Raw genomic sequence first — 26,438 nt, 5'->3', positions numbered from 1 at the left:
CCTCCCCGCTAAACTTTAAACTTATAATTATAATACAATTCTGCTGCTGCTGATGGGCCAAAGCACCTCATGGATGCCCTGTTTTAAGCTGCTAGATTTGTTCTAAACCTATCCCATTTAGCACGGTGGTAGTGCCACACAACATGATGGAGGCAATCCTCAGTGTTATCAATTATAATTGATGTTAAATTTTATAATTAAAAAGAAACAGGGCTTCCTGCATTTCCATACACCTCCCTAGCACTTCAAGGTGGACTGCCTCATAGAAGTTAGGGAATGCACCAAAAGTAATTAGGTGACCAGAAGGCAAGTCATTCCAATAGCATAATGACATGGTGGAAGTCCAGGCTAAAATCTTTAAGTCACACAGTTCCATTGTGCCAAAATAAAGGAACTGCTGAAAAATGAAAAAAATATCATTTGAATAATCATTGGGCAGAATTTTACATCCCACGGGTGGGCGCGTGCCCGACCCATTCGGGCGTAAAATCACGCGAGACGGCGTTGGGTGAGCATCCCAATGTCATCCCGCATTAGCACGATATCTTGCTCGGCGGGCGTGCGCAAAAGTCAGAAGCACGCCCGCCAACAATTAAGAGGACAATTAAGCCCATCTGTCTCTGAATTTTCATGGTCCGTCCAACTTTACGTTAAGCGGATGGACGAATCGGCCGGGCGGACTTTGCATTTTTCATGAAACTTAATCCAAGGGTGGATGAGGTTTCCGTTATTAAATTAAATAAAAATAAAAATCTATGGACAACATTTTTGTCATGTATATGTTCAGATGACTGATTGTGATGCTTGGACATTTTTTTCCTGATTTTTCAAACCTCTATTTCATGGTTTTCGGGTGTAGTGCCCTGAGTCAGCTCTCTGCCCTCAGGAAGTTTTCTCTCATTGTGAAACCCGCTGAAACGTCATCGCTCACCCTCCCCCCGCCCCCATACCGGCAGCGCTGAGCTTTTCAGTGTTAATTGGCCAGCCGGCGTGAAATCGCAGCTGATCGCGGCCGGCGGTCCGTTTACCAACTGCTCCCAGGCCCGCTGACCGCACCCGCCCACTGAGCTGAAAATTTAGGCCAATGAATAAAGTGCAGCTTCATTGATTTGTAACAGATTTTTGATGAAAAAGGCACAGTCCATACAGAGCAGAGGTTCCAATTTTGATTTCCAATCTCTGCTGACCTCAGTCAGATTAGTACTGGGTGCTGCTGTCATCCTAAGAATCTCTAGGAAGAGGGTAGGAGAATGGGAGAAGAAACACTCACAGTTTCTATATCTGACCGCTGTTCAACTGCTGCGAGGTTAAGGCCTTTGGCATTTTGGAGGTGATTTTCAACTGCAACCCGCCCATTTTTTGACTACAAAATAGATAGCTGGCAGTTGAAAATTGGCAGGACTCGGGGTGCCATCTCAGGCATGTTTGTAAATGGATGACAATACGTTTGTCTGCTTCAAGCAGGAGGCTATTTAAATATCCAAGTTTATCCTGTGCTGTTAAAGGAGGCCAATTGCATTTTGAAGTGCAGATAAGCAGAGTGTTGCCATGCATCAGCCTTACCAGTGATCCTGGATCTCTGCAGAAAAGCGTCCCAAAATGTTTATGTTTTATTCTTCTGGGTTCAGAAACCTCCAGAGCTCCCCTTTTAGTTGCACACAAATGTTGTGGCCCACTGCCATCCTGTTTAACCTTCTCTAGGATTGGCTCCCCCTCCCAGGATCTGGCAGATTTGGTGTCTGCAGTTCGCTGGCTGCATCCCAAACTTGAAAGTTCTTCAGGCCCTCCAACAGCGGCTTCAGGAGGCCAGCCTCGCTACTCAACTAATTTCACACCTGATTTTGTCAGCAGTAACAATTCTTCAGATGAAACCACTAATGGTCATAATTCCTTCTAATACTCGCTATTTTGGTTCAACCTGAGTCAGAAGCACCTTCAGGAATGAATGGAGGAAATATAGTGGAAAAAATATTTATAAAATTTACAAGTTATTGAAGAATGAATTGCTGGTAGAAGGTCTTATTGCAAGAAAAGTCTTCCTCTTGTCATTGTAATGCCTGTGTTGCAGGTAAGATGTTTCTTTTATATATTGCCCTTATTTGTTTTCTTGAAAGGTTTGCTTTTCTCTCTTCTACAGAGATCCTTAGGAGACTCGCCAAATGATCTGAGAATGGGAGAACTGCGGCCTACTCTTACCGAAACTCCATTATTCAAACCCAAAGTTGTCTTGTTGGGTAAAGAAAAGAAAGGTACAGTGTCAATTCAGTAAAAGCCAAGAGGATACCAGGGTATTGCATTAGTGAAAACCTCATAATGAAAAGGGATGGGGGAGTGGATGCGGTGCAATTGTTTTCTCTGTGGGCAGGAAGGGTAGGAAACACCAGTGCTTAATATCCATTCTACAAATTTCTCATGGGACCAGAATTTGCTGAAAATTTTGCTTTGGTAATGGTACATCTATGGCATACATCATTATTATGGTGCAGAAATTCCAGGAAATTGTGACGAGTGACTTATGCCATTACTTAGGCCATGCCATAATTTGCTGGGGCTTTCGCACTGCTACAGAGTCCCTTACAATCATAGTTATAACAGCTCCACCCCACCAACCAAATCAATGAGAATCCCAAATTTGCAGAATTAACACTACTTTGATTGCCACTGCGACTTAGATTATTATAGAATGATGCTGCTGTGGTGTATTTTAATCAGACCCCCAGCACATTATGGTGTCAATTTGTCACTAAATTATAGCATTAGTTACCAACACTGCTGCCACAGTAAATTACAGACCCATATGGTTTCAGTAAAGAAGCTGTTATGATCCTGGACCAGAGCCCCAAATTTTGCTACGATCCAGTTAGGCTTAGTAACGTTTTGTTTAAAGTAACAAAGTTTGAGACCTCATGTACTTACTAAGAAAATAAAGCCACACGATTACCCAATTTTAAACAAACAAAATAAACTTTACAAAGTCAGATAAGCATAACAATTTACAATATCTATCTTACACTCTAGCATTCATAATTAACATGAGGTACATGTGAAGTGACAGGCAAACTGTGGTTGAACACACTACACTGCATTATAAATGGCAGATGTGACCAAGACAGATCCCATGGATTTCTCAGCAACTCACCCAGACATTCGCAGTATCCACTGTGAATTACACAATCTCATTAAAACTCTGTCTCGCTCATGAGGGAGGTCAAGTCTCCACTTTTGAATATCTAGCCTCTGCATTCCTTCAAAAGCCACTCCGACTTGGACTGCTTCAATGACTACTCATCTCCCAGGGTTTCAGTCTCGTCTCTCGAGACTACGTTCTCCTGGATTCCCAAGTTTGCACTCCAGCACCAACTCACAGGCACAACTTCAGCTCTTTGGCCATGCTGAGCAGAATGCCAGTGCTCCACGGGGCTATCTTTGCCCCATCAGGCTGCAGAACGGAGTCAGCAAACTTCCGCTGCTTTTTTAGCTCTCCAGGGCTTCACCCAAACCCTCACCACTTGGAGCCTATCAAACCTTTACTATTTAGAGCCTCTTTCTTTGCTCCTCTCCTCAGTGGTTTCTCTCCCTGGTGGCTACTACCAGTTGTCTCCTCCTGCTGGTTCTTTCCCTGGTGGTCTCTCTGCTTGGGTTTTTCTGAACTCCAGTCTCCCAGCTGCACCAAGTTATAAATGGCCCGCAGGGATTCTTCTCAGCTCTAGTCCCTTCCGGCATGGGACCAGTGAGCTTCCACCGCATTCTCAGCTCCTCAGAAGTTCTCCAGAGCCCTAACTGCCTGGAGACTGCTAACCACAGCCTCTGCTGCCTGGAGCCTCTTCTCCCAGCTGTTGAACACACCCAGTCACGTAGGCTTTCTTGAGCCCCTGACTCTCAGCTGCACCAAGCTATCAATGGCTCCCATGGCTTCTTCTGAGCCTAAACTCTCTCAGCAACACAGAACCAGCAAATGACTCCCAGGTCTTCTTCTGGGCCCCAACTGCATGGAGCTACCAAAAGGCTCCCAGGATCTCACTGAGCTCCATCCAGCTCCTCAGAGCTAACAGCAGCACTTTAACTGCATGGAGCTTCTTCCCCTGCTCCTGACTCTCTGACTGACTAAAACTGACTGACCCTTGGGCTACTGTTCACCAATTCTTGAAATGATTTGGGTGGCCTACCAAAATACGCCAAGAGGGTCCCACTCTTGTTAGTAGGCAGGATCAAATGTGCTAAGTATTGGAACATCCTGTGCCTGTTGCACACATTCAAAGTGATACAATACCAAAGGTTGTCAGGGGACAAAAAATAAGATGCAATCTAGCAATAGCTGTAGGCCTGAAGTAATCCAAGAAAAATATATGTTGAGAATAATCACCTCACACCACTCTTCCAGATCATCCTAGATATTGGATACCTCGGTTATGAGGAAAACCTAAGGGTATTGGACTTGCTGTCTTAGAAATGCAAGAATTTTTAACATGGGTTTATTCAAAATTTAAAATTATGAAAGGTATTTATGAAGTTGATCCAAGCAAATTGTTCAAGTAGCAGGGAAACAAGTTCAAAATTAAGCAGTTAAAAAAGTGTAGTCAGACTTGTGACATAGACTACTAAGGAAGGCTATTGAAACTCATGATGTCAGTGATTGTCAGCATCTAAAAAAGAAATATTGATTGCCATTTTCATCAGAACCAGCAGTGAGGTTGGAAAAAGTTTGTTTATAAAACTGCGAAGGGTAACTTGACTCATGGCAATGAAGACAAAAGAGAGGAGAAAATAACAGGTAAGTGTCCAAAAATGCCAACTACAGTGGAATCTGAGCAGGTTTCCAAATGATCAGTACAATAGTGTGAGCACCACGTACACAGGCTGTGAGCAGGCTTCCAGGTTGAATTTTAAATAACCATTTAAGCATTCCATTATAATTAACTTCTAATATTCTTTCAATGGGCTTTAATTAAATGAAGTTGATCTTTTTCCTGAGAAGGCATTTTTGCAGGTGCAACATCAATTTAAGTGGTAGCTTGAGCAGCACACCAGGGATTTGAACAGCCAATTGAGCAGTACAGTATTGTTGGTATACCATCCATAATTGGGTTTAAAACTCTGCTACTGGGCTACAGAAGCCAGCTGTACCATCATAAATGCTGAGTGCCAGCTCACAGCTGTTGGGCTCTTGGAATGCAACTTGAAAGAAAGAAAGGAAAAGATTATGGCCAGGAATTCATGGCTCCTCCCAGCCAGTGGGATATTACGGTCCCGCCAAACTGAATGGTGATTTAAATGGCTCGCCGCATCCGCCGGGGAGGAGACATGTCGTGGGCAGGGCCGTAAAATCTTGGCCTATGTTTATAAAATAAAACCATTAAAGGCCATCAAAACTACTTGACGAAAACCTCCAGGATATCATTCTGATATAGCAATCTATCTTGACCAGTTGTTTTCCACAGATGGGATTTCTATTTTCCTGTCAGTAGTTGAATAACAGTTATTTTAATATGATTGTTCTTTACCTATTGATTTCATTTTTAAAAAACTTTTCTCCTCTAGCTCTGACGATGCTGATCATTCATTCTACAGGTGCCGACAGCGGTCCAGGACCACATTCAAGTAACCGTTCTTATATGAACCTATTGAGTGCCAAAAGGCAAGTTGCCCTTGGAGACATTACAGTGGGTTAGCTCCCTTTTCCCACACACCTGTTCTTTTCAACAGGGGTCACGTGAAAACGACAGGAATGGGAGCCCTGTCTGACTTTCCACCTCTCTCGCACATGAACACTGAGAACAACTGTAGCACTCTAGGTGCTACCTCAGCCGGGAATAGCTAACTCATGACAGGACAAAGAACAGTGAATGAATATTCTCCTGGACTGATGGTGCATTTTCCACAGAGGCTGTTTTTTATTTCTAATGAAGGCTATATAATGTAACAAAATAACTGCTCTCTTTAGTTTAAACATTTTACTCCCAAATTGTATTTTACATGTTTAAGATTTTGAAAATATTATTTTAAGAAATCTGAAAATATTATTTTAAGAAGTATTTTTGATAATTAATGTAGAAACATTTATTCAATATTATTTTGTATATTAAGAATCAACAGATGAATCAGAAGGTGACAGAATCAACAACAGTGCGTCCTCAGGTACCTACTCAGACTACTCACCTTCTCAAGGGTCTTCTGCTTCTTCTGGAGCACCTATTAAAGTCAGTACATTGCAGACTGCAGTCAAAGATGGTGTGGCAGCTTCCTCCTGGGGAAACAGGTGTGTGTTCATTGCAACGGGCATATCATAGTGTAGACATTATTAATACCTTTTTAATCATTGCACATTCTACTTCTCCAATAATAGTGAGCAAATTATTTTGTTTACTTTCAAAATATTCCTTTTCTCATTGAAAAGTAAAATGAGACTTAAGGCCTAGCTGCATATTGCAGGATTGTGAGGCACCACCAAGGTTAAAATGACATGAGAAAAGATCATAGAATCATAGGGCAGGATCGGTGGGCCCAGGAGCAGCCGGAAAATGGACCGCCACCTGCGATCGGCCTCCAACCGCAATTTCACGCTGGCTGGCCAGTTAACAGCTAGCCACTGTGAAGCGTGCATTGATATGATCAGCACTGCCTGGGTTGGGGAGGGGGAGGACAGCTAACGCTGAAGTCAGTGCAGGCGCAGGTGAGCACTCACAGAAAGCTCCCTGAAGGCAGAGAGCTGCCTCAGGGAGCTGAAGACTTCAAAAGTATCAAATCAAGATTTTTAAATCTGGAAAACAATGCCCATGCAAAACAAGCAGTCACCTGAGCATAGACATCATAAGAATTATGTGCATAGATTTTTTTTAAATTTAATAACAGAAACCTCATCCCGCCCTTGGATGAGGTTTCCTGAAAAATGTAAAGGCCGCCTGGCTGATTCGCCCGCCTGCCAACCGTAACATTGGACGGGCAGCGAAAAATCCCAGTTAATTTCACCATTAATATGCTTAATAGTCCACCTAATTGTCGGAGGGCGCACTTCCGAGTTTAGCACGCACCTGCCAACCGAAATATCACGTGAGTGCGCGATGACGTCGGGACGCTCGCCTGACATCATCACGTGCTATTTTACTCTCGAGCGTGTCAACATGTGCCCAGCCGCTCAGCAAAAAATTCTGGCCATAGAATAGTGCAGCACAGAAGGATGCCATTTGGCCCGTCAGATTTGCACCAACTCTTTGGAAGAGCAATCTAGTTTATCCCACTTCTCCATATTGCTGCATTTTTTTCTTTAAACATTTATTCACTTCCGTTTTGTAGGCTACTATTGTATCTGTATCCACCATCCCTTCAGGCAGTGCATTCCAAATCTTTGTTGTGTAAAAAGGAAATTTCCTCATGTCAATCCTTAATCACCTTAACAATAGCTCTGGTATTGGCACTTCAGCTTTTGGAAGCAGTATCATTTCGTTTCTATATTTAAAGCCTTCATTATTTTAAACACATCTGTCAAGTCTCCTCTTAGCCTTCTCTGTTTTAAGGAGAGCAACCCATGTAATTGTAATCCCTTATTTCTGGAACTACTCTTATAAATCTTTTTTGTACCCTCCCCAAAGCCTTCACACCCTTTCTAAAGTGTGGTGTCCAGAATTGGACACAATACTCTAGCTGGGACCGAACTAGTGTTTTATGTGGGTTTACTGCAGTTCCAAGTTTTGTGGCATCTGCAGAATTTGTAGTTCTACATTGTAGGCCCAAGTCTATGTCATTAATGTGGTCACAGAATCACATGGTCTGAGAACTGAATCTTGGAGAACTCCACTCCATTCACAACAACCCGGTTTTGTAGCCAATTTTGTAGCTATGCTGCTACCGCCCCTTTTATCTCCCAGGCATAAATTTTGCTAACAAGCATAACAAGTGGCACTTTATCAAACATCTTCTGAAAGCCATATATACATCAATTGCACTGTCATCATTCACCCTATCTGTTCGCTCATCAAAAAAACTCAATCAACTTAGCCAAACATGATTTGCTGATAATAAATCCATACTGGTTCTCCTTTATTAGTCCATGCTTGTCCACATAGCTGTTAATTTTCTCTTGAACTATGGCCTGGATTTTGTGGTTAGCAATAAAGTGACGACACTTGCCGCTGACTTCAAACAAAGCTGTCCACAAAGATTTAGTGATCTCTGTGATATGGATTTTACTTTTCCTGGGGCAAAATTTTTAGCTCAGCGGGTGGGTGTGTGCCCGACCTGCTTGAGCGTGAAATGACACCCGTTGATGTCAGGCGAATGTCCCGACGTCAGTGCGCAGTCACGCAATATTTCGTTCGGCGTGCACGCTGCCAATTCCATCGCGCACCCACCAATAATTAAAAGGCCTGTTCAGGCCATTAAATTATCAATTGAGTTAAATTTTTCACTGCCCATCCAACCTTACGGTTGGCAGGGAGGTGAAAAGGCCAAGTGGCCTTTGCACTTTTTAGGAAACCTCATCCACAGGCGGAATGCGATTTCCTAAAGCAAATAAAAATAAAATAACATTTTTAAAATATAATTAATAATATGTACCTGCTCACGTGACAGTCACATGAGGGGACATGTTTTATGACAATATTCATTTCTTTATTTTTTTGTTTGAAAATGCTTCATCTCGCTGAGGCAGCTCTGTGCCTCAGGGAGGTTATGAAGTGTGTACTCATGCGCATGCGCAAAGGCTGTGCTCACCTCGCTTGCACTCCTCCCCCCGCCCGCACAGGCAGCGCTGAGCATTGCGGCTCGTGCTTCATGCTGGGTGGGTCTTAATTGGCCCACCAGCGTGAAATTGCCTTTCGGTCTCAATCATGGGCAGCGGTCGGCTTCCCGACCGCCCCCGCCAAGCCCGCCCAACAAGGGTGAAATTCTGCCTGATGTTAATTTCATTCTGGTGCCAGCTATAGGGAGTTTGCAGTGCCCAATAACAGTAATGTCATCAAGCAGGCTAAGCAGCCTTTCACATTGAAAAATTCTCAGGCAGCAAACTACTGATTATCCTTCACTTTTTAATTATTTTACAGACAGCAAAATAAGATTGGGATATTCACATGGCATTAAGATAAAAGCTAAAATATCATAAAATTTAATTGTTTTTAAATCTGTGAAATTTGTTATCATAGTGGAAAAATTTTATATCCCACAAGTGTAATATACTAATGTTTCAAGGTGAGAGAGGTTGTTCAGCAGTGTTTATGGTTTAGTTTGCTGTTTAAAAACTCAGTTACACCTCACTCACCAAGACGTAATTTATTCAAGAGTTTTTAAAATGAGATTAATAGCATAAAAAAGTGGACGTTCATGTCAATTTAAATGATTTCTAAGATTTCTATCTGCGAGGACTTTTACCAGCTCTTCCTGTGGAGGAGCATGGTATCACTGAGAGCAATATCTGGATTTCCGTCTTCAACCGTGCATGTGTGCACACCAGAAACTGCTGCCAATTTCACAGCTGTAATGATGTCGAATGTTGACAGTTTTGCCATCATCATTACCGCAAAATCCAGGCCATTGTTTCCAAAAACTTACCCACCACTGACATTAAACTGACTGGCTTGTAATTGCCAGGATTATCCTTCTGCCTTTTTTAGAACAATCCTCCAGTCCTCTGAGAGTCCCTGTATCTAAGAGGAATTGGAAAATGCTGGCCAGTGCCTCTGCAATTTCCACCGTTACATCCTTCAGTAACTAGGATGCATCTCATCTGGACTGGGTGACTTGTCCACTTTAAGAACTGCCAACCTTTCTAATACCTCTTTATCTATTTTTATCTCATCCATATTCTTCATTTACAGTAGTTTAGGCAAATTCCTCTTTCTTGCCAAATGCCAATGCAAAGCACTTATTTAGTTATGTACTTCAATGCCTTCTGTCTCCATCAATGGATCTCCATTTTGGTCCCTAATTAGCACCGCCGCTCATCTGACAACCCTTTTACTTTAGAAGATCCTCTTATTACTTCTTCACTTTTCCTCTGCACTTTTTATATTCAGATGAGGTAAATCAGCAATTAGTGGCATCAAGCTCTGGTTTTAAAAGACTGGATAGTGGGAGAAATGTATGACTAAGTGAGGTAAAGGGCTTCGCAGCTTTGATGCCCTGGGAAAGAATAAGTTAGAGTAGAAGATGATGCAATGGGCAAAGTTCTCTCCACAATTTAACTATTTTAAATATGTTAATGGATAGATTAGAGTAGGAATTTATGGAGCATCATTACACTACTGATCACTACCACTTCTGAGTTTTTCCAGCAGGAGTAATGGCAGACATTGTTTATTATGGCAATGTGTACGAAATATCCGGTTAATATATTTAAAACATATTAAACATTTAAAAATAGTTAGAAGGAAAATCAGATGTATTTTATCCACAAAAAGTAATAATAAACTTATGCAATAAGTTATAGAAAAACTACTGAGGTAAATTATCTGAATTCAAACGATATTTAAATTTTTTTTGGAGAGTGAAGACTATGGGATGTAAAAGAAAGCAGGTAAGTGGGATCAAGATAAATGACGAAGACAATTTGTTACCTGTGATAACAGAACAATGCCTTGCATCCAGTAGGGAAATTCTCAGTGAAGGCAGGGGTGATGCCAGAGCATTGGGGAATTGAAAATGTTACATCCTTGTTTCATAAATGGTGTAAGGATAAGCCCAACAGCTACAGGCCAGCCAGTTTAACATCGGTGGTGGGAAAGCTTTTAGAAATGATAATCCAGGGCAAAATTAACAGTCCCTTGGGCAAAAGTGGATTAATTAAAGAAAGTCAGCATGGATTTGTTAAGGGAAAATTGTGTTTAACTATTTTGATTGCGATTTTTGATAAGATAAAAGTGAGGGTTGATGAGGGCAATGCGGTGGTGTACTTGGACTACCAAAAGCCATTTGATAAAGTGCCATGTAGAACATACTTCCCAGCAAAATTGAAGCCCGTGGAATAAAAAGTGCAGTGGCAGCATGAATACGATGTTGGCTGAGCAACAGGAAACAGAGAGTAGTGAAAGTTTTATTTTGCACTGGCGGAGGAGAAGATATGGTGAGGTTGTCCAGAGGTTGGTATTAGAACCACAGCTTGTCTTGATCTACATTAATGACCTAGACTTGGGTACGCAAGGTACAATTTCAACATTTTCACATGACATAAAACTTGGGAATATTGTGGGCTGTGAGGAGGATAATGATAGATTTCAAGAAGACATCGAAGGCTGGTTAATTGTGCGGACTTATTGCAGGTGAAATTTAAAGCAGTATGAAGTGATATGTTTTGGTAGGATGAATGAGGAGAGGCAATGTAAGATAAAAGGTACAATTTTAAAGGGATTGGAGAGCAAAGGACCCAGAGGTATATGTGCACAAATCGTTGAAGGTAGCAGGGCAAATTGGAAAAGTGGTTAACAAAGCATGCCAGCTTCTAGGCCTTACAAATAGAGACATAGGGCAGGATTTTTCAGTCGGTGTGCAGGGGCGAGCCTGACATGCTGATGTGTAAAATGACACGTGATGATGGCCTTAATTGGCCCGCCCGCGTAAAATGGCAGCGCTGAGCTGATCGCGCGTGGCGATCAGCTCAGTGAACACCTCCACCTGCTCCTGCCAAGCCCGCCTGCCAACTGAAAAATTCTGGCTATAAGGCTGGAATTACCGGCCACTGCGATCCCTGCATCACCCCCTCAACCCCCCAGCAAAATGGTCAGGATCAAGTTTGCCCCCATGCAGATGACGCACCCCATAGTCATTTGATTCTCGGAGGGGCGCTAAATGCTTTAAGGCGAGATTTCTAACCCCTTCTGGGCAGGAAATCCCACCTCAGAGAGCTGCCAGTCTTGCAGCCCTCCAGCCCTAACAGTGCAACTGAGAGTGGTGGCCACTGCTGGGACTACAGCCAGCCTCCAAACACAAGGAATCAGAGTGAAATATACATGTAGGGGCATTGCCAGGGCCAGGCTGTCAGGTCTCAGAGGGTGAGGGGCAAGGGAGTGGGGACCCAGGTTAGAGAAGCTAGAGGGAGGGAAATGGGGGTGGAGGTTCTGGGCAGTCGAGGGAAGACAAGTGGTGGGGCCTCTGATGGGCCCACAGTGCCTGTTAATGAGGCATCCCACCCCCGCAATTGCCTGCCACCAGTCTGTGCAGTGAAAGACGCTGGGATAGATGCTTGGTGTGGGCCTCGCCTGTCACTGGTTAAACCTCAGCAGCAGCGCCAGGATAAGCCCCTTAAGTGGGCATTAATTGGCCACTTAAGGGCCTCAAATGACCAGCGGGCGGTCGGGCCATCCAACCACCCCTAGTAAAATTGTGGCAGGAGCGGGCAGGTAAGCGGCAGGCATGACGCTCATGGAATTTTACAACCCCCCCATCCTGCAAACCCCACCACCGTATAGCCATAAAATCCAGCCCTTGGAGTATAAAAGTGAGGAAATTATGGTGAATCTTTATAAAACACTGGTTCGGTCTCAACAGAGTATTCTGTCCAATTCTGGACACCATATTTTGGGCAAAATGTGAAAGCAACGATAGGGTGCAGAAAAGATTCACAAGAATGGTTCCATAATGAGGGACTTCATTAAGAGGATAGATTAGAGAAATTGGGTTTGTTCTCCTCGGAGAATAGAAGGTGTTCAAAATCATGAAGGCCTAGGCAGAGTAGATAGGGAGAAACTGTTCTAATTGGTGGACAGGTCGAGAACTGGAGAACATTAATTTAAGGTGATTGACCAAAGAACCAGAGGCAATTTGAGGAAAAACAATTTTACATTGTGAGTGATTTGGATCTGGAATGCACTGCCTGAGAGTGTGGTGAAGGCAGGTTCAATCGTGGCTTTCAAAAGGGAATTGGATAACAACCTGAAGAGAAAAGATTTGCAGTTCCACGGGCAAATGGCGGAGTGGGACCAGCTGAAGTGCTCTCACGGAGAGCTGGCACGGACACAATAGGCCAAACGACTTCCTTCTGCGTTGTAATTCTTTGTAATTCTATGATTTTAAGCAGATGCCTGAGAATGGGATACCCAACACGCTATGGGTATACTGCCCCCTGGTGCCATCTCCCACCATTCTCCCATACCACTGGAGCCTTCTCTTTCTTGCCAGACTTTTCATGCTTCCTTCTCTCCCTACAATTGTGCTGTAAACTCTCAGATACATCTATTCTCTCTCCAATCTCTTCTTTTTCCTCCACCCCTTTTCTTTGGCTCTCTTCTCCTTACACATTGTTCACCTATAACACTTGCCAGTTCTGGTGAAAGTTCAACAACTTGAAATGTATGCCCTACCCACCACTTATGATGCCTGACAGGTGAAGACAGGATCAAAAACAGAAAATAGAATAGAAATTGTTGCTGACATTAATAGTGAATAAATGTTAGTAAGACATTTCTTCTATAGTGAATGAGTTAATGACAATTAGAATGATGGACAGTGGAATGTCCCATGAATATGTTAATTGTTTATCTATCAAGGCCACTAATTTCTAGGCTTGTGTTTTTTTCAATCATTAGAAATGCACCTGTTAAGCAGCATCTACAAGAGGAAAAGCTAGATTCATATTTAATATTACCTCATGTGATATTGATTCCCCCTCAGCCCCCTCAAGGCTGCTCACAGCTATTTAATTTTATCAATCTATGTGTTCCCAGCCTGCCACTGCGCTTTTATGACAGGAATAGATGAGGCAGTGAGCCAGTCTCCCCTAGGAATGGACAGTGCATTATTTTAAAAATGCTGTAAAGGTTTCAAATCGCAATTAAGGTGCCAATTTTACCTCCTGTGATGTTGTACAAGGCGGATAAAGACCAAGGCCTCCCAAGTTGGGAGCACAGATTTGGGATTGACCCTGCCTCCACCAACTCTCAGGCAGTGCATTCCAGATCCTAACCACTGTGTGCGTGAAAAAGCTTTTCCTCATGTTGCCATTACTTCTCTCATCAATTACTTAAAATCCATGTTGGCCTCCTGTAATTAACCTGCATTTGCCCAAGTGACTATTAATTTTGTCCCAATTTACCGTTTCTAAAAGCTTCTCCACCACCGAGGTTAAACTAACCAGCTTGCTGGAGTTTCTTTTCAGTTGGAGCATTGGAAGGTGTAAAGTTTCTTCTTGGCTGGTGGGTTTGGTGTGGAAAGTAGCAAGGCTCTTCACAGTACAGGAGGAAGGCCCAAATTTCTCTTCAAATGGGAGAAGTGAGGGCCAGAAATTCTTGGACCTATAGCATTTATTTTATAATGAAGTGGGAGGGGAAGTTCCCAGTCTTCTGTTTCATTTTCTAGAAAGTATTATCAATGGGTAGCCCAGGACAGTGACTGAAGGATGCTGACCAAGGACTTGCCCAAGATATGCATGGATTGGTCCTAAGGCCAGGCCAAAGACATTTCAGAGAATTCAGAAAAGGCGTTTTTAGTCCCTCCAAATTGGCAGCCCAGAGAATTTTATACTGGTGGTCAGGAGCGAATAATACACTACTTAGCCCTGCTTCTACGCTCCTAATTCTTTCCCAATCTTTAGGTGCAAGACCAAGCCAAGAGATGCATCTGCAAATGTAATCCTCTTATGACATGTAAATGTAAATGGCTGCTTCCATGGAACAGCATATTTAATGTTGTCTGCACCGATTGGGTGACGTGCAGGCATACATAAAGGAGAATCCAACCTGTGGGATCCGTGTTCCAAAACATTACAACAAAAATTCATTTGTAGTACAATACAAAGTTGCTGATGAAGCCAATCCACTGTGTTTCTAAGCAGCAAATTCTAAGGGGTTTTGTATTTGTTCCCAGGTGAAGGAAAAAGAAAGTGAAAATAAGGCACTTAGCCAAAGAAAATGAATGTGTTTCGATCAGTTGCTCTGGCCCAAAGGCTTGGTGTATTTGATCATTTTATCTTTGTATAAACTTGACACACACAAATATAATTGCTGCAATGGAGTTAAAAACCATTATCTATTTGCTGTTTGTTCTTTTAATTAATAAGGTAATTATAGGAAGCTTATATCTACAGGGAGCAGAATTAAATAAGACCATAAAACAAATAAGATGTTTTAACAGTTTTCTCGACAGGCAGGTGGTTTGACAAAACAAAATGGTACTTTAAAGCTTACATTCCACTAACTGGGCAGAATCGTTAACTGAAATAGTCAGGTGCTTGGCTTTTAGAAACTCACAAGCTTGAATCTCAGATTCACCTGCCTTAGTTGGATAATTTTTGATAGCAGCTGAAGTGCAGTATCCTGAGCAGTTTTTGTAAGTAACTCTCATCCAGACTGTTTTCCAAACCAGCTGTAAGAGATTGCAGAATGTTCAACAAACTGGAAGGTTGGGAAAATTGGTACATTTATGTAATTAGGTTTTTGGATTCTATTCCCTAATCAGACTCTGAAGTCTTTCTTTAATAATGGTCATAAAGATTACAAATGCTTTTCTCAAAGTTTTTTAAACCTATAGTAAGGAATGGATGACCAATGCTATGGGTTAGAACTATGGCCTTTGAACTCTGGGTCCAATCTAAGCACAACCACTAGACACAAGTCTCTGCCTTCTGACAGTAAAGGTTCTGTGTAAAATTAGTTTGTTCTCAGTGCAGTTCATGGTAGACATGGCCCCAGTGCATAAGAACTCAATACCGTATTTTTCCTCATGGACATTTTTTTTTAAATTGTCCAATTGGTTTATCTGTGAGAAGTATTTAATTTGGCAACTGTTAGCAGGTGGAGCCCAGTGCTGTTTCATGTCCAGGTGCAATATGTTTGAAAGTGACCCTAAAGAAAGGATTGTGACATGAGACAAAAAGTTACTGAGTAAATCAGCTCCCAGATCAAATGCTGTGTCACTGTGTTGCGCCACTATCATGTGGCCCAACCAAAATCAGAAAATGACAGCTGATATTCCAATGTTCTACTGTTAGAACTGCGGGAACAGTTTAGTGCTGTTCAATCTTTCTGAGTTAGTGGATAAATAAACTTTCAAACACCAGGAATTCTTTGATCTGCATTCAAATGTCTTGTATTCTTCTGACTCAGCAGGTTAACACAGACATTTCAACAAAACATTGAAGCAAAACCTTTACTCAGCCAGAGGGAGGCAGCATCGACAGCAAACCTACAGCAGCGTACTGAGAGGCGTCCAATGAATGAAACTTTTCCTGATAAGTGGAATGATAATTCACATTATGACAATACAGGTTTTGTCGCAGAAGAAAGCACTGCAGTCTTAGAAAATCCCAGTGCCAACCCTTTGATAAGCACAAAATCAAGGAGCACATCTGCCCATGGGCGTAGGCCATTAATGAGACAGGACAGAATTATAGGTGTTCCACTGGAGTTAGAACAATCTGTGCATACAGTACACAGTGTCAGAAATACACCAGAAACTGAAGTGCCTCCAAGTAATCCTTGGCAGAACTGGACTAGGACACCTAGCCCATTTGAGGATAGGACAGCATTTCCGTCAAAATTGGATAGTACTCCTTTCAGCAGTCCTATTCCTGATAGGAAAGATTCGGAACAACAGTCAGCACGTGGAATTACTGAACTATCCAGTCCATTTACATCAGGTGCTCCATGGAGTTTTCTCAACTCCAGAGAGTCCAATTTAAATCGAAGTCATGCAGATAAATTCACACACATCTGCAGACCTGAGTCTGCCAAGAGTGCTATAATTGTCAGTAAAAGTACAGAGAGACTTGCACCAATGATGAGATCAGTTAAAGCTGGCCAGTTTAAGAAATCCCAAAGCATTGATGAAATTGACATTGGGGCCTTCAAGATTTATAATATACCACTGGACAGTTATGGCTCCAGCTCAGAAAATCCAGGTAGCATTGATATGCCGGAGCAAATGCCAACACAAGAACAAGGAATGTCACGCAGTCTTTCCGCTCCAATGTTGGATGAAGATTTATCAGAGGCATATGGAAGTGGAAAGATCTCTCATAAGTTTCCAATTACAAAAAAAGTATACCATTTTGACCAAAGTTTCAATCCCCAAGGTACAGTAAATGTTAAACCTGAGAGGCGAGTAACCACTTCTTTTACACATAATGTTGACTATGGTGTACAGCAAAGCAAAAATGTTTCAAAAGATCTCATTAGCCCACGCTCCTTCAGAGGTTATCAACCTGTAGAACACATGTATTCATTCTCCCAACCTTCAGTGAACGATGAACCAACTAATCCTCGGTTTTCAAGTCAAGGGGACAGGGCTGGATATTTAAGAAGGGGTGACTCCCTCGCAACCTCCACAGAAATGGTGCTGCATCGAAGGGTAAATGAAGCTCCAGAGCTGCCACAAAGTGACAGATATGTCAGGACACATTTCAGAGGAGTTTTAGAACACCAGAACAGTGCATCATTGGTTGAATCACAGTATCTCAAAAGGAATGGAAGATATGAAGAAGATTATTCAACATTCCAAGACATTAAAAATCAGGGTAGGAATTTCCAAGATAAACCTTTAGCTCAGAGGAGACCTTTGTCTGCAAGAAGCTACAGTACTGAAAGCTATGGGTTTTCTCAAACCAGGCCAGTTTCAGCAAGGCCTACCATGGCAGCTCTGTTAGAGAAGTTACCTTCAGATTATAACATCAGTAACTACAGTGAAAAGCCTTCAGAGAGCAATGATATAAGGATCAGGTCTTCACAGTTGAAAGGAGATGAGAACTCTGCTAACATACCTCTAGACTGGAGACAACAGCTGCTCAGGCATATAGAAGCTAAAAGGTTAGATAGGGTGAGTGTGCCTTTTTTTTTTCAAAAAGTTTCACTGGTCTAAATGTTGATATTTATTTTTGCAATTCTTAAAAATATACCATTTGAAGCCATTTGTTTAACTTCTGTTATGGCTGAGTTGGTAAGTTTTCTGCCAAGTATGGAACTGAACCATGTAAATCAGGAAAATCCAAGTTGAAACCCTGGTCTATACTGTGTTCGTTGATCTTGGCCAAGATGGCGATTGAGCACCACAATTAGCTTTAATGCCCTCAGCAACAGAGACAAAAATCATTGAGTTTCACTCATGATTGCTATCTTGTGACCCAAGTTTGAAAGTGCATACGTGTGGAGGTCAGATGAAGAAGGGATTGAGCTCAGCTGTGGTGGTAATGGGTAAGTAGCCTATTCTCATATGAAAGACTTCAGGTACAGTTAGAGGTACTCAGTAATGAGACAGCAATGTGCCTCCGATACCATCTGGCATCTATAATACTGTAGCATAGTCATGATTGGACAATCATAATTTAAAAAATCTAGAAATCTCAGTCTGAATTCTCCTCTGAATTTCCCTTTTGGTGAAGATTTGGGGAGGTAAATAGAGTTAAATTAGTTCTTAAAAACTCCCACCTCAAATTCATCACAAAAAAAAGCTTCCCTCCTTTGAAACCTCTGTCACTGAGAAGACAGGAGCCACAAAGTTATGGAACATAGGAACAGGAGTAGGCCATTCAGCCTGTCGAGCCTGCTCCGTCATTCAGTTAGATCGTGGCTGATCATCTACCTCAACACCACTTTCCTGCACTATTTCCATATCCCTTGATGTCTCCAGAAATATATCGATTTCTGTTTTGAACATGCTCAATGATTGAGATTCCACAGCCCTCTGGCGTAGCGAATCCCAATGATTCACCACCCACTGAGTAAAGAAATTCCTCCTCATCTCAGTCTTAATTTGCCTACCCCTTATACTGAGGTTATGCCCAGGATTTTCCGGCCCTGCCACAGTGGGTTCCCCCATGGAGGATGTGACGGACCATTCAAATGTCCGTTGACTTTAGTGGGACTGGAAGATCCCGCCAGCAGGAGGGGCCAGAAAACTCCGGCCTATATCCCCTAGTTTTATACTGGACAGGGGAAACATTTTATCAACATCCACCCTGTCACGCCCTGTAAGAATTTTGTAAGTTTCAATGAGGTCACCTCTCATTCTTCGAAATCCTAGAGAATACAGACCCAGCCTCCGCAATCTCTCCTCAGAAGACAATCCCGCCATCTCAGGGATTAGTCTGGTAAACTTCTATTGCACTCCCTCTATGACAAGTATATCACTCCTTAGATAAGGGGACCAAAACTGTACAGAATACTCTAGGAGAGCCCTCACCAAGGCTCTATACAACTGCAGTAGGGTATCTTTACTCCTGTACTCAAATCCCCCTGCGATGCAGGTCAACCTTTTGCCTTCCTAATTGCTTGCTGCACCTTCATGCTAACTTTTAATGACATGAACAAGGACACCCAGGTCCCTTTAGACACCTGCACTTCCAAAACTCACCATTTAAGAAATATTCTGCCTTTATGTTTGTTCTACCAAAGTGAATAACTTCACATTTATTCACATTATATTCCATCTACCGTGTTCTAGCCCATTCACTTAGTCTGTCCAAGTCCTCTTGAAGCCTCCTTGCAGCCTCCTCACAACTTAGTTTCCCACCCAGTTTGGTATCATCAGCAAATTTGGAAATATTACAATTGGCCCCCACATACAAATCATTTATATCGATTGTGAACAACTGTGGACCTAGCATTGATCCTTGCAGTATCCCACTAGTAACAGCCTGCTATCCTGAGAATGATCTATTTATTCCTACTCTCTGCTTTATGTCTGTTAACCAATTCTCAATCCATTCTAGTATATTTCCCCCAATCCCAAGTGTTCTAATTTTATTTACTAAACTCCTTTGTGGGACCTTATCCCATAAAAGCCTTATGAAAGTCCAAATAAACCACATCCACTGGTTCTCCTTTATCAATGCTACAAGTAACACCGTCAAAAAACTCCAACAAGTTTACCAAACATGATTTCCCTTTCATAAATCCATGTTGACTCTGCCCAATTTTACCATTCTTTTCCAAATGTACAGTTATCACATCCTTTATAGTAGATTCTAACATCTTCCTTATTACTGATGTCAAACTAACAGGTTTGTAGTTCGCCTTTCTCCCTCTTCTTCCCTTCTTAAATAGTGGGGTTATATTTGTTATTTTCCAGCCCACAGAAACTTTTCCAGAATCTACAGAATTTTGAAAGATAACTACCAATCCATCCATTATCTCTCTAACCATCTCCTTCAACACTCTTGAGATGAAGCTTATCTGGTCCAGGGATTTGTCAACCTTCAATCCAGTTAATTTTTCAAGTACTACATCTTTACTAATACTAATTTCTTTTAGTTCCTCAGTTTCACAAGTCCCTTGGTCGCCTAGTATTTCTGGGAGATTTTCTGTACCTTCTTCTGTGAAGACAGACACAAACTAATTGTTTAGTTTCTCCACCATTTCCCTGTTCTCCACTATAAATTCTCTTATCCCCAGCTGTAATGGGCCCACATTTGTCTGGCTAATCTTTTCCTTTCCACATACCTAAAAAAGCTTTCACAATCCACCTTTATGTTCTTCGCTAGTTTTCATTCATATTCTCTTTTCCCTCAATCACTTTCTTGGTCCTCCTTTGCTGGGTTCTAAATTGTTCCCAATCCTCAGGCTTACCACTTTTTCTGGCATCCTTATAAGCCATTTCCTTTGATCTAATGCAATCTTTAACTTCTTTCATTAACCACAGTTGATTTACCTTTCTCTTTGGGTGTTTGTGCCTTAGAGGAATGTATATATGTTGTAGACCTTGTAGTATTTCTTTAAATAATAGCCTTTATCTGTCTACCATCAAATCTTTTAGTGTATTTTCCCAATCCACCATAGCCAACTTGCCCCTCGTACCTTCGTAATTTCCTTTCTTCAGATTTAAGACCCTAGTTTCAGAATGAACTCTATCTCATTCAAACTTAATGCAAAATTATATCATATTATGATCACTATTTCCCAAAGGCTCCTTTACAGCAAGGTATTCATTAGCCCTTTCTCAATACAAAACACTAAATCCAAAATAGCCCGATCCCTAGTTGGCTCCTTGACATACTGCTCCAGAAACACACTCTAGGAATTCTTGGCTGCTCAACGTACTGCTCCAGAAAACTCTAGGAATTCTTCCTCCACAACATTAGTGCTGATTTGGTTAATCCAGTCTATGTGTAAATTGAAGTCTCGCATTATTACTGTATTATCCACATTACATGCATCTCTAATTTCCTGATTTATACTGTGCCCAACATTAACACTACAGTTTGGTGGCCTTTTAAACAACTCTCACCAATGTTTGCTGCCCCTTGCTGTTTCTTAGCTCCACCCATACTGATTCTACATCTTGATCCTTCAATCTAAGACCCTCTCACTGGAAACCTCTTGACCCCGGTGGACTGTTTACAAGGGGGTCATATGATGGTTTATGTCTTTGAAAAAGACAATACCTTGAAAGCTGTGTTAAAAGTTGTTAGGGTTTTTTTGCTTTGGGAAGGAAACAAGAAGGATCACTGCTTGGGAATAGAAATGGAAAAATGGGGAAAGTGATGGAAACACCACCAACTCCAAGGGCAGAATTTTGACCTTGGCAGGGGGGGCTCGGCAGGGGCAGACGGCGGTGTTCGGGAAGCCGACCACCGCCCGTGATTGAGGCTGGAAGGCGATTTCACACTGATGGTCCAATTAAGCAGTGCTCATCGTTGCCTGTGTGAGGGAGAAGGAGGGCAAGCGGGGCGAGCGCAAACTTCACGCATGTGCGCGAGTGCGCGCTTGAGAAACTCCCTGAGGCACAGAACTGTCTCAGGGAGATGAAGACTTTTCCAAAAAAAATAAAGATTTGAAAAATGTTATGAAACATGCCCCCTCATGTGACTCTGTCACATGAGTAGGGGCATGTTAGAAGTGAAATTTTAAAAATTGTACTTTATTTTGATTTGATGTTGGAAACCTCATCCCGCCCATGGATGAGGTTTCCAAAAAAATGCAAAGGCTGCTTGGCCTTTTCGCCTGCCTGCCATCCATAAGGTTGGATGGTCAGTGAAAAATTTCAGTTAATTGAGACTTTAATGGCCTTAATTGTCGGTGGGAGTGCTGACGATTCCTGCATGTGCCCGCTGACCGAACTATCGCGTGAGTGCGCATCGACGTTGGGACACTCGCCCAATGTCAACGTGTGTCATTTCACGCTCAAGCGGGTCGGGCGTGCGCCCCTCTGCCGAGGTGAAAATTCTGCCCCAAGTTCCCTTTAAGTCGCCATACTTTTGTCATCGCTGGGTCAATATATTAGGATTCCCTACTAACACAGTTGTGTTAGCGTTTTTTTGGAAACCTCATCCATGGCCGGGATGAGGTTTCCAATGTCAAATCAAAATAAAATACAGTTTTTAAAATTTCACTTATAACATGTCCCTACTCATGTGACAGGGTCACATGAGGGGGCATGTTTCTTACATTTTTCAAATCTTTATTTTATTTTTGAAAACTCTTCATCTCCCTGAGACAGCTCTGTGCCTCAGGGAGGTTCTCAAGCGCGCCCTCGCGCACATGTACGAAGTTCACGCTCGCCCCGCTCGCCCTCCTCCTCCCCCACACAGGCAGCGATGAGCACTGCCACTTGTGTTAGCTACAGTGGTTTAAGGAGAAAAAGCCACCACGATCTTCTCAGGGCAACTAAGGATGGGCAATAAAAGAAGCTGTGCCGGTGGTGCTCATGTTCTGAAAATAAATAAAACTGAAACTGCATTCGCCTCCCAAAAATCTCCAGTTTCCTTTAGTTGTGTCCAGCCGACTACATTTAAATCAACAGGACATGACTCAGCCCTCCATTTCTTTCCATACGATTTCTACCTCAAGCCTGCAGAAATACTTACTGGCACACAGTTTAATATAAAAGCAAAATACTGTGGATGCTGGAAATTGGAAATAAAGACAGAAAATGCTGGAAAAACTCAGCAGATCTGACAGCATCTGTAGAGAGAGAAACAGAGTTAACGTTTCGAGTCCGTATGACCCTTCTTCACTGTCACACAGTGTGTTGTTACGGTCAAGATGGGAGGAGTGCACTGTCTTTCTCTACTTCCTAAACTCCACGGATCACAACATATATTTAAATGATTTTTCCAGCTAGCTCTATGGCCAAATAATCTCAGAATGACCACTCAACATCCAGGTTTCTTCAATAAAAATCAAAATTATTAGTTTATTATAAAACAAGGCTTGTCAAGTAGAAAGGCAAAGCTTTTTTAAATTCATTCATGGGATGACAGCGTCATTGGCTAGGCCAGCATTTATTGTCCATCCCTAATTGCCTTTGAGAAGATGGTGCTGAGCTGCCTTCTTGAACCACTGCAATCCATATGGTGTAGGTACACCCACAGTGCTGTTAGGGAGGGAGTTCCAGGATTTTGACCCAGCAGCAGTGAAGGAATGGTGATATATTTCCAAGTCAGGGTGGCGAGTGGCTTGGAGGCAAACTTCCAGGTAGTGGTGTTCCCAAGTGTCAGCTGCCCTTGTCCTTCTAGATAGTAGTAGTTGTGGGTTTGGTAGGTGCTGTCTAAGGAGGCTTAGTGAGCTCCTGCAGTGCATCTTGTAGATGATACACACTGCAGCCACTGTGCATTGGTGGTGGAGGGAGTGAATACTTGTGGATGGGGTGCCAATCAAGCGGGCTGCTTTGTCCTGGATGGTGTCAAGCTTCTTGAGTGTTATTGAGCTGCACTCTTCCAGGCAAGCAGAGAGCATTCCACCACACTCCTGACTTGTGCCTTGTAGATGGTGGACAGGCTTTGGAGAGTCAGAAGGTGAGTTAATCACCGCAGGATTCAGAGCCTCTGACCTGCTATTGTAGTCACTGTATCTATATGGCTAGTCCTGTTCAGTTTCTGGTCAATGGAAACCTCCAGGATGTTGACAATAGGGGATTCAGTGATGGTAATGCCATTGAATGTCAAGGGGTGATGGTTAGAATCTCTCTTGTTGGAGATGGTCATTGCCTGGTGCGAATGTTACTTGCCACTTATCAGCCGAAGCCTGGATGTTGTTCAGGTCTTGCTGCATTGAGACATGGACTGCTTCAGTATCCTAGGAGTCATAAATGATGCTGAACATTGTGCAATCATCAACGAACATCCCCTTATGGCCTAAGGATGGAGGGAAGGTGATTGAAGCAGCTTAAGAGGGTTGGGCCCAGGACACTCCCCTGAGGAACTCCTCCAGCGATGTCCTGGAACTGAGATGATTGACCTCCAACAACCACAACCATCTTCCTTTGTGCTTGGTATGACTCCAACCAGCAGAGAGTTTTCTCCCGATTCCCATTGATTCCAGTTTTGCTATGGCTCCTTGATGTCACAGTTAGTCAAATGCTACCTTGATATCTAGGGCAGTCCCTCTTATCCCACCTTTATCCATGTTTGAACCAAGGCTGTAATGAGGTCAGGAGCTGAGTGATCCAGGCAGAACTCAAACTGAGCATCAGTGATCAGCTTATTGCTAAAGCAAGTGCCGCTTGATAGCACTGTTGATGACCCCTTCTATCACTTTACTGATAATCGAGAGTGGACTGATAGGGCAGTAATTGGCCGGGTTGGATTTGTCCTCCTTTTTATGTACAGGACATAACTGGGCAACTGGGTAGATGCCAGTGTTGTAGCTGTTATTAACATACAGTATGAAATATGAAAGTATAATAATTACTCTTTCTAAATACCCAACACTCACACACACAAATACACAGGCTTACAAAAATAATAAAATAAAACAGAGGAATTCTGCCAAAAGGTTAAAAATCAATGGTCATGGGAAAAGAATAAATGGTGAGATCTTAAAGTGATAGCCGGATTATGTGTATTCAGGGTGTTCACCACGTCATGAGAAACTTTCATCAGTGCGTTGCTGTTGCAAGTAGTGGACTTCTCCCATTTATCCCTCATCTCAACATTATACATGAAACCAACTTATCTCCACATGAGTTTGGTGCTCACAAATTATTGTTCTTTTGGAAGCTTGATATCTGAGATCTGTATTCGATTTTCGAAATTTATTTAATCTCCAAATGGTTCCTGAGGTTTGCCTACAGTGAATATTGGTTGAGTTGGCATGATTTGGCATCACTAGATGAAGTCCCAGAAAACGGAGGTGGCCGTTCTAACCAGCCCGCCTTAGCAATCAGCCACACCGTGACCGCCGACTCTCTGCTTCTGGGATCAATGGGCCGACCCGGTCCCCCTGGATAGAAGATCGCAACATTCAGGGTCCTTTTATCCAAGGTGTGATTGGCAAGTTGGGAAATTCCCTGACTGGCCTGCCTCGGTAGTGAAAATCCTGCCCGAAGGATTGAATCAGTTTTTGATTTTATGTGGCTCAGTTCCACACTGTACAATACCTTGACCAACTAAACTATTAGAGGAGCTATATACAAAAAACATACCGCAGATGTTAATATCCTGAAATAAAAATAGAAAATCCTTGAAATACTCAGCAAATCTGGTACCATCAGCAGAGACAGAAACAGTTAACATTTCAGATTGATGACCTGGCAAAAGGTCATCCACCTGAAACATTGGATTGAATTTTTATTTGGCCGAGGTGGGACCTGAGGAGGGTTGGGACAGCAATTTCCCCCAAATAGCTAGCGTGTAATTTGCCAACATGTTCCCGTCTCCGGGCCACTTGGTAAGAGGCTGGATTTAGTGTGTGGCTGTTAGGGGTGGGTGGGGGAGTAGGGTGTGGGTGTGTGACAATAACTCGCCCACAAGCGCTGTATGGCCATTTAAGCCAATTAATGGGCCTATTGAAGCCAATGTGCAGACGCTGACTGAAATATTCCAGTCAGCAATTTGGCCCCCTCATCAAGGACAAATCCCAGCCTACAGATGGAGGCAGCCAGCAGCGAGTGCCCTATCTAGCATTTTAAACCCCGACCCCTATGGCTACAATTGCAAGATATTTAAACGTTCCCTCTCCACGATGGCCTGGATGGCCTGGCATTGCTTGTCTTTTTCTATTCATAAATTTTTTAAAAGTCTTCAGAGGGTGCCTCCATCTTTCTCCTACCTATATTGACAGCACCTACCTCTGACAGTGAAGCTGCCAATCCTTTAATGCTGGACATCTTCCTATTGGCTCTCCAACCTCAGGAGTTCAGCCTCTGATCTTAATTGGACAGGACCCCTAAAGGCGATCACTTAATTGGCCGCCACCTCCTCGAAACACACTTCCAGGGTGCCAACGCCGGCAGTTCTGGGGTCCTGACCCGGGATTCAGCCTGGCTTTGGGATCGGGAACCTGGAACAAATATCTAGCCTATTAACTCTATTTCTCTCTCCACAAATGCTGCCTGACCTGCTGAGTATTTAAAAAGGACCTATATATACCTTTTAAATGAGTGTTGGGTCTCTGCCATTTTTTATGCATGGCACCTTAAGCATTTTTGCATTTTAGAGAATTTTTTTTTAACAAATGATCAATGTGGGAAACTGTGTTAGTGTTTCTGTTACGTGCCAGACAAGCCTTAAAAATGCTGTTTCACATCCAACAGAGATTGTTAGTGCTTTCTCTCAGGTACATTACATGTAGTTAAATTTGGTTCATTTT

At 42.6% G+C, this 26,438-nt stretch overlaps 1 protein-coding gene across 1 annotated transcript in view; it reads left to right on the top strand.

Moving 5' to 3' along the window:
* The window catches only part of lrrc7 (leucine rich repeat containing 7), a 331,365-nt gene that overhangs the window by 233,354 nt on the left and 71,573 nt on the right, over window positions 1-26,438 (top strand). Inside the window, exons 18-20 of the mRNA XM_078561876.1 lie at window positions 2,138-2,249; window positions 6,085-6,256; window positions 16,026-17,730. Coding sequence (XP_078418002.1) covers window positions 2,138-2,249; window positions 6,085-6,256; window positions 16,026-17,730 — 1,989 coding nt within the window. The remainder of the gene's footprint in view (window positions 1-2,137; window positions 2,250-6,084; window positions 6,257-16,025; window positions 17,731-26,438) is intronic.

The sequence above is a fragment of the Cetorhinus maximus genome, chromosome 17 (assembly GCF_964194155.1).
Source record: "Cetorhinus maximus chromosome 17, sCetMax3.hap1.1, whole genome shotgun sequence".
Lineage (NCBI taxonomy): Eukaryota > Metazoa > Chordata > Chondrichthyes > Lamniformes > Cetorhinidae > Cetorhinus > Cetorhinus maximus.
The sequence above is the reverse complement of the archived record's forward strand: the minus strand, read 5'-3'. Positions and strand labels throughout refer to the sequence as shown.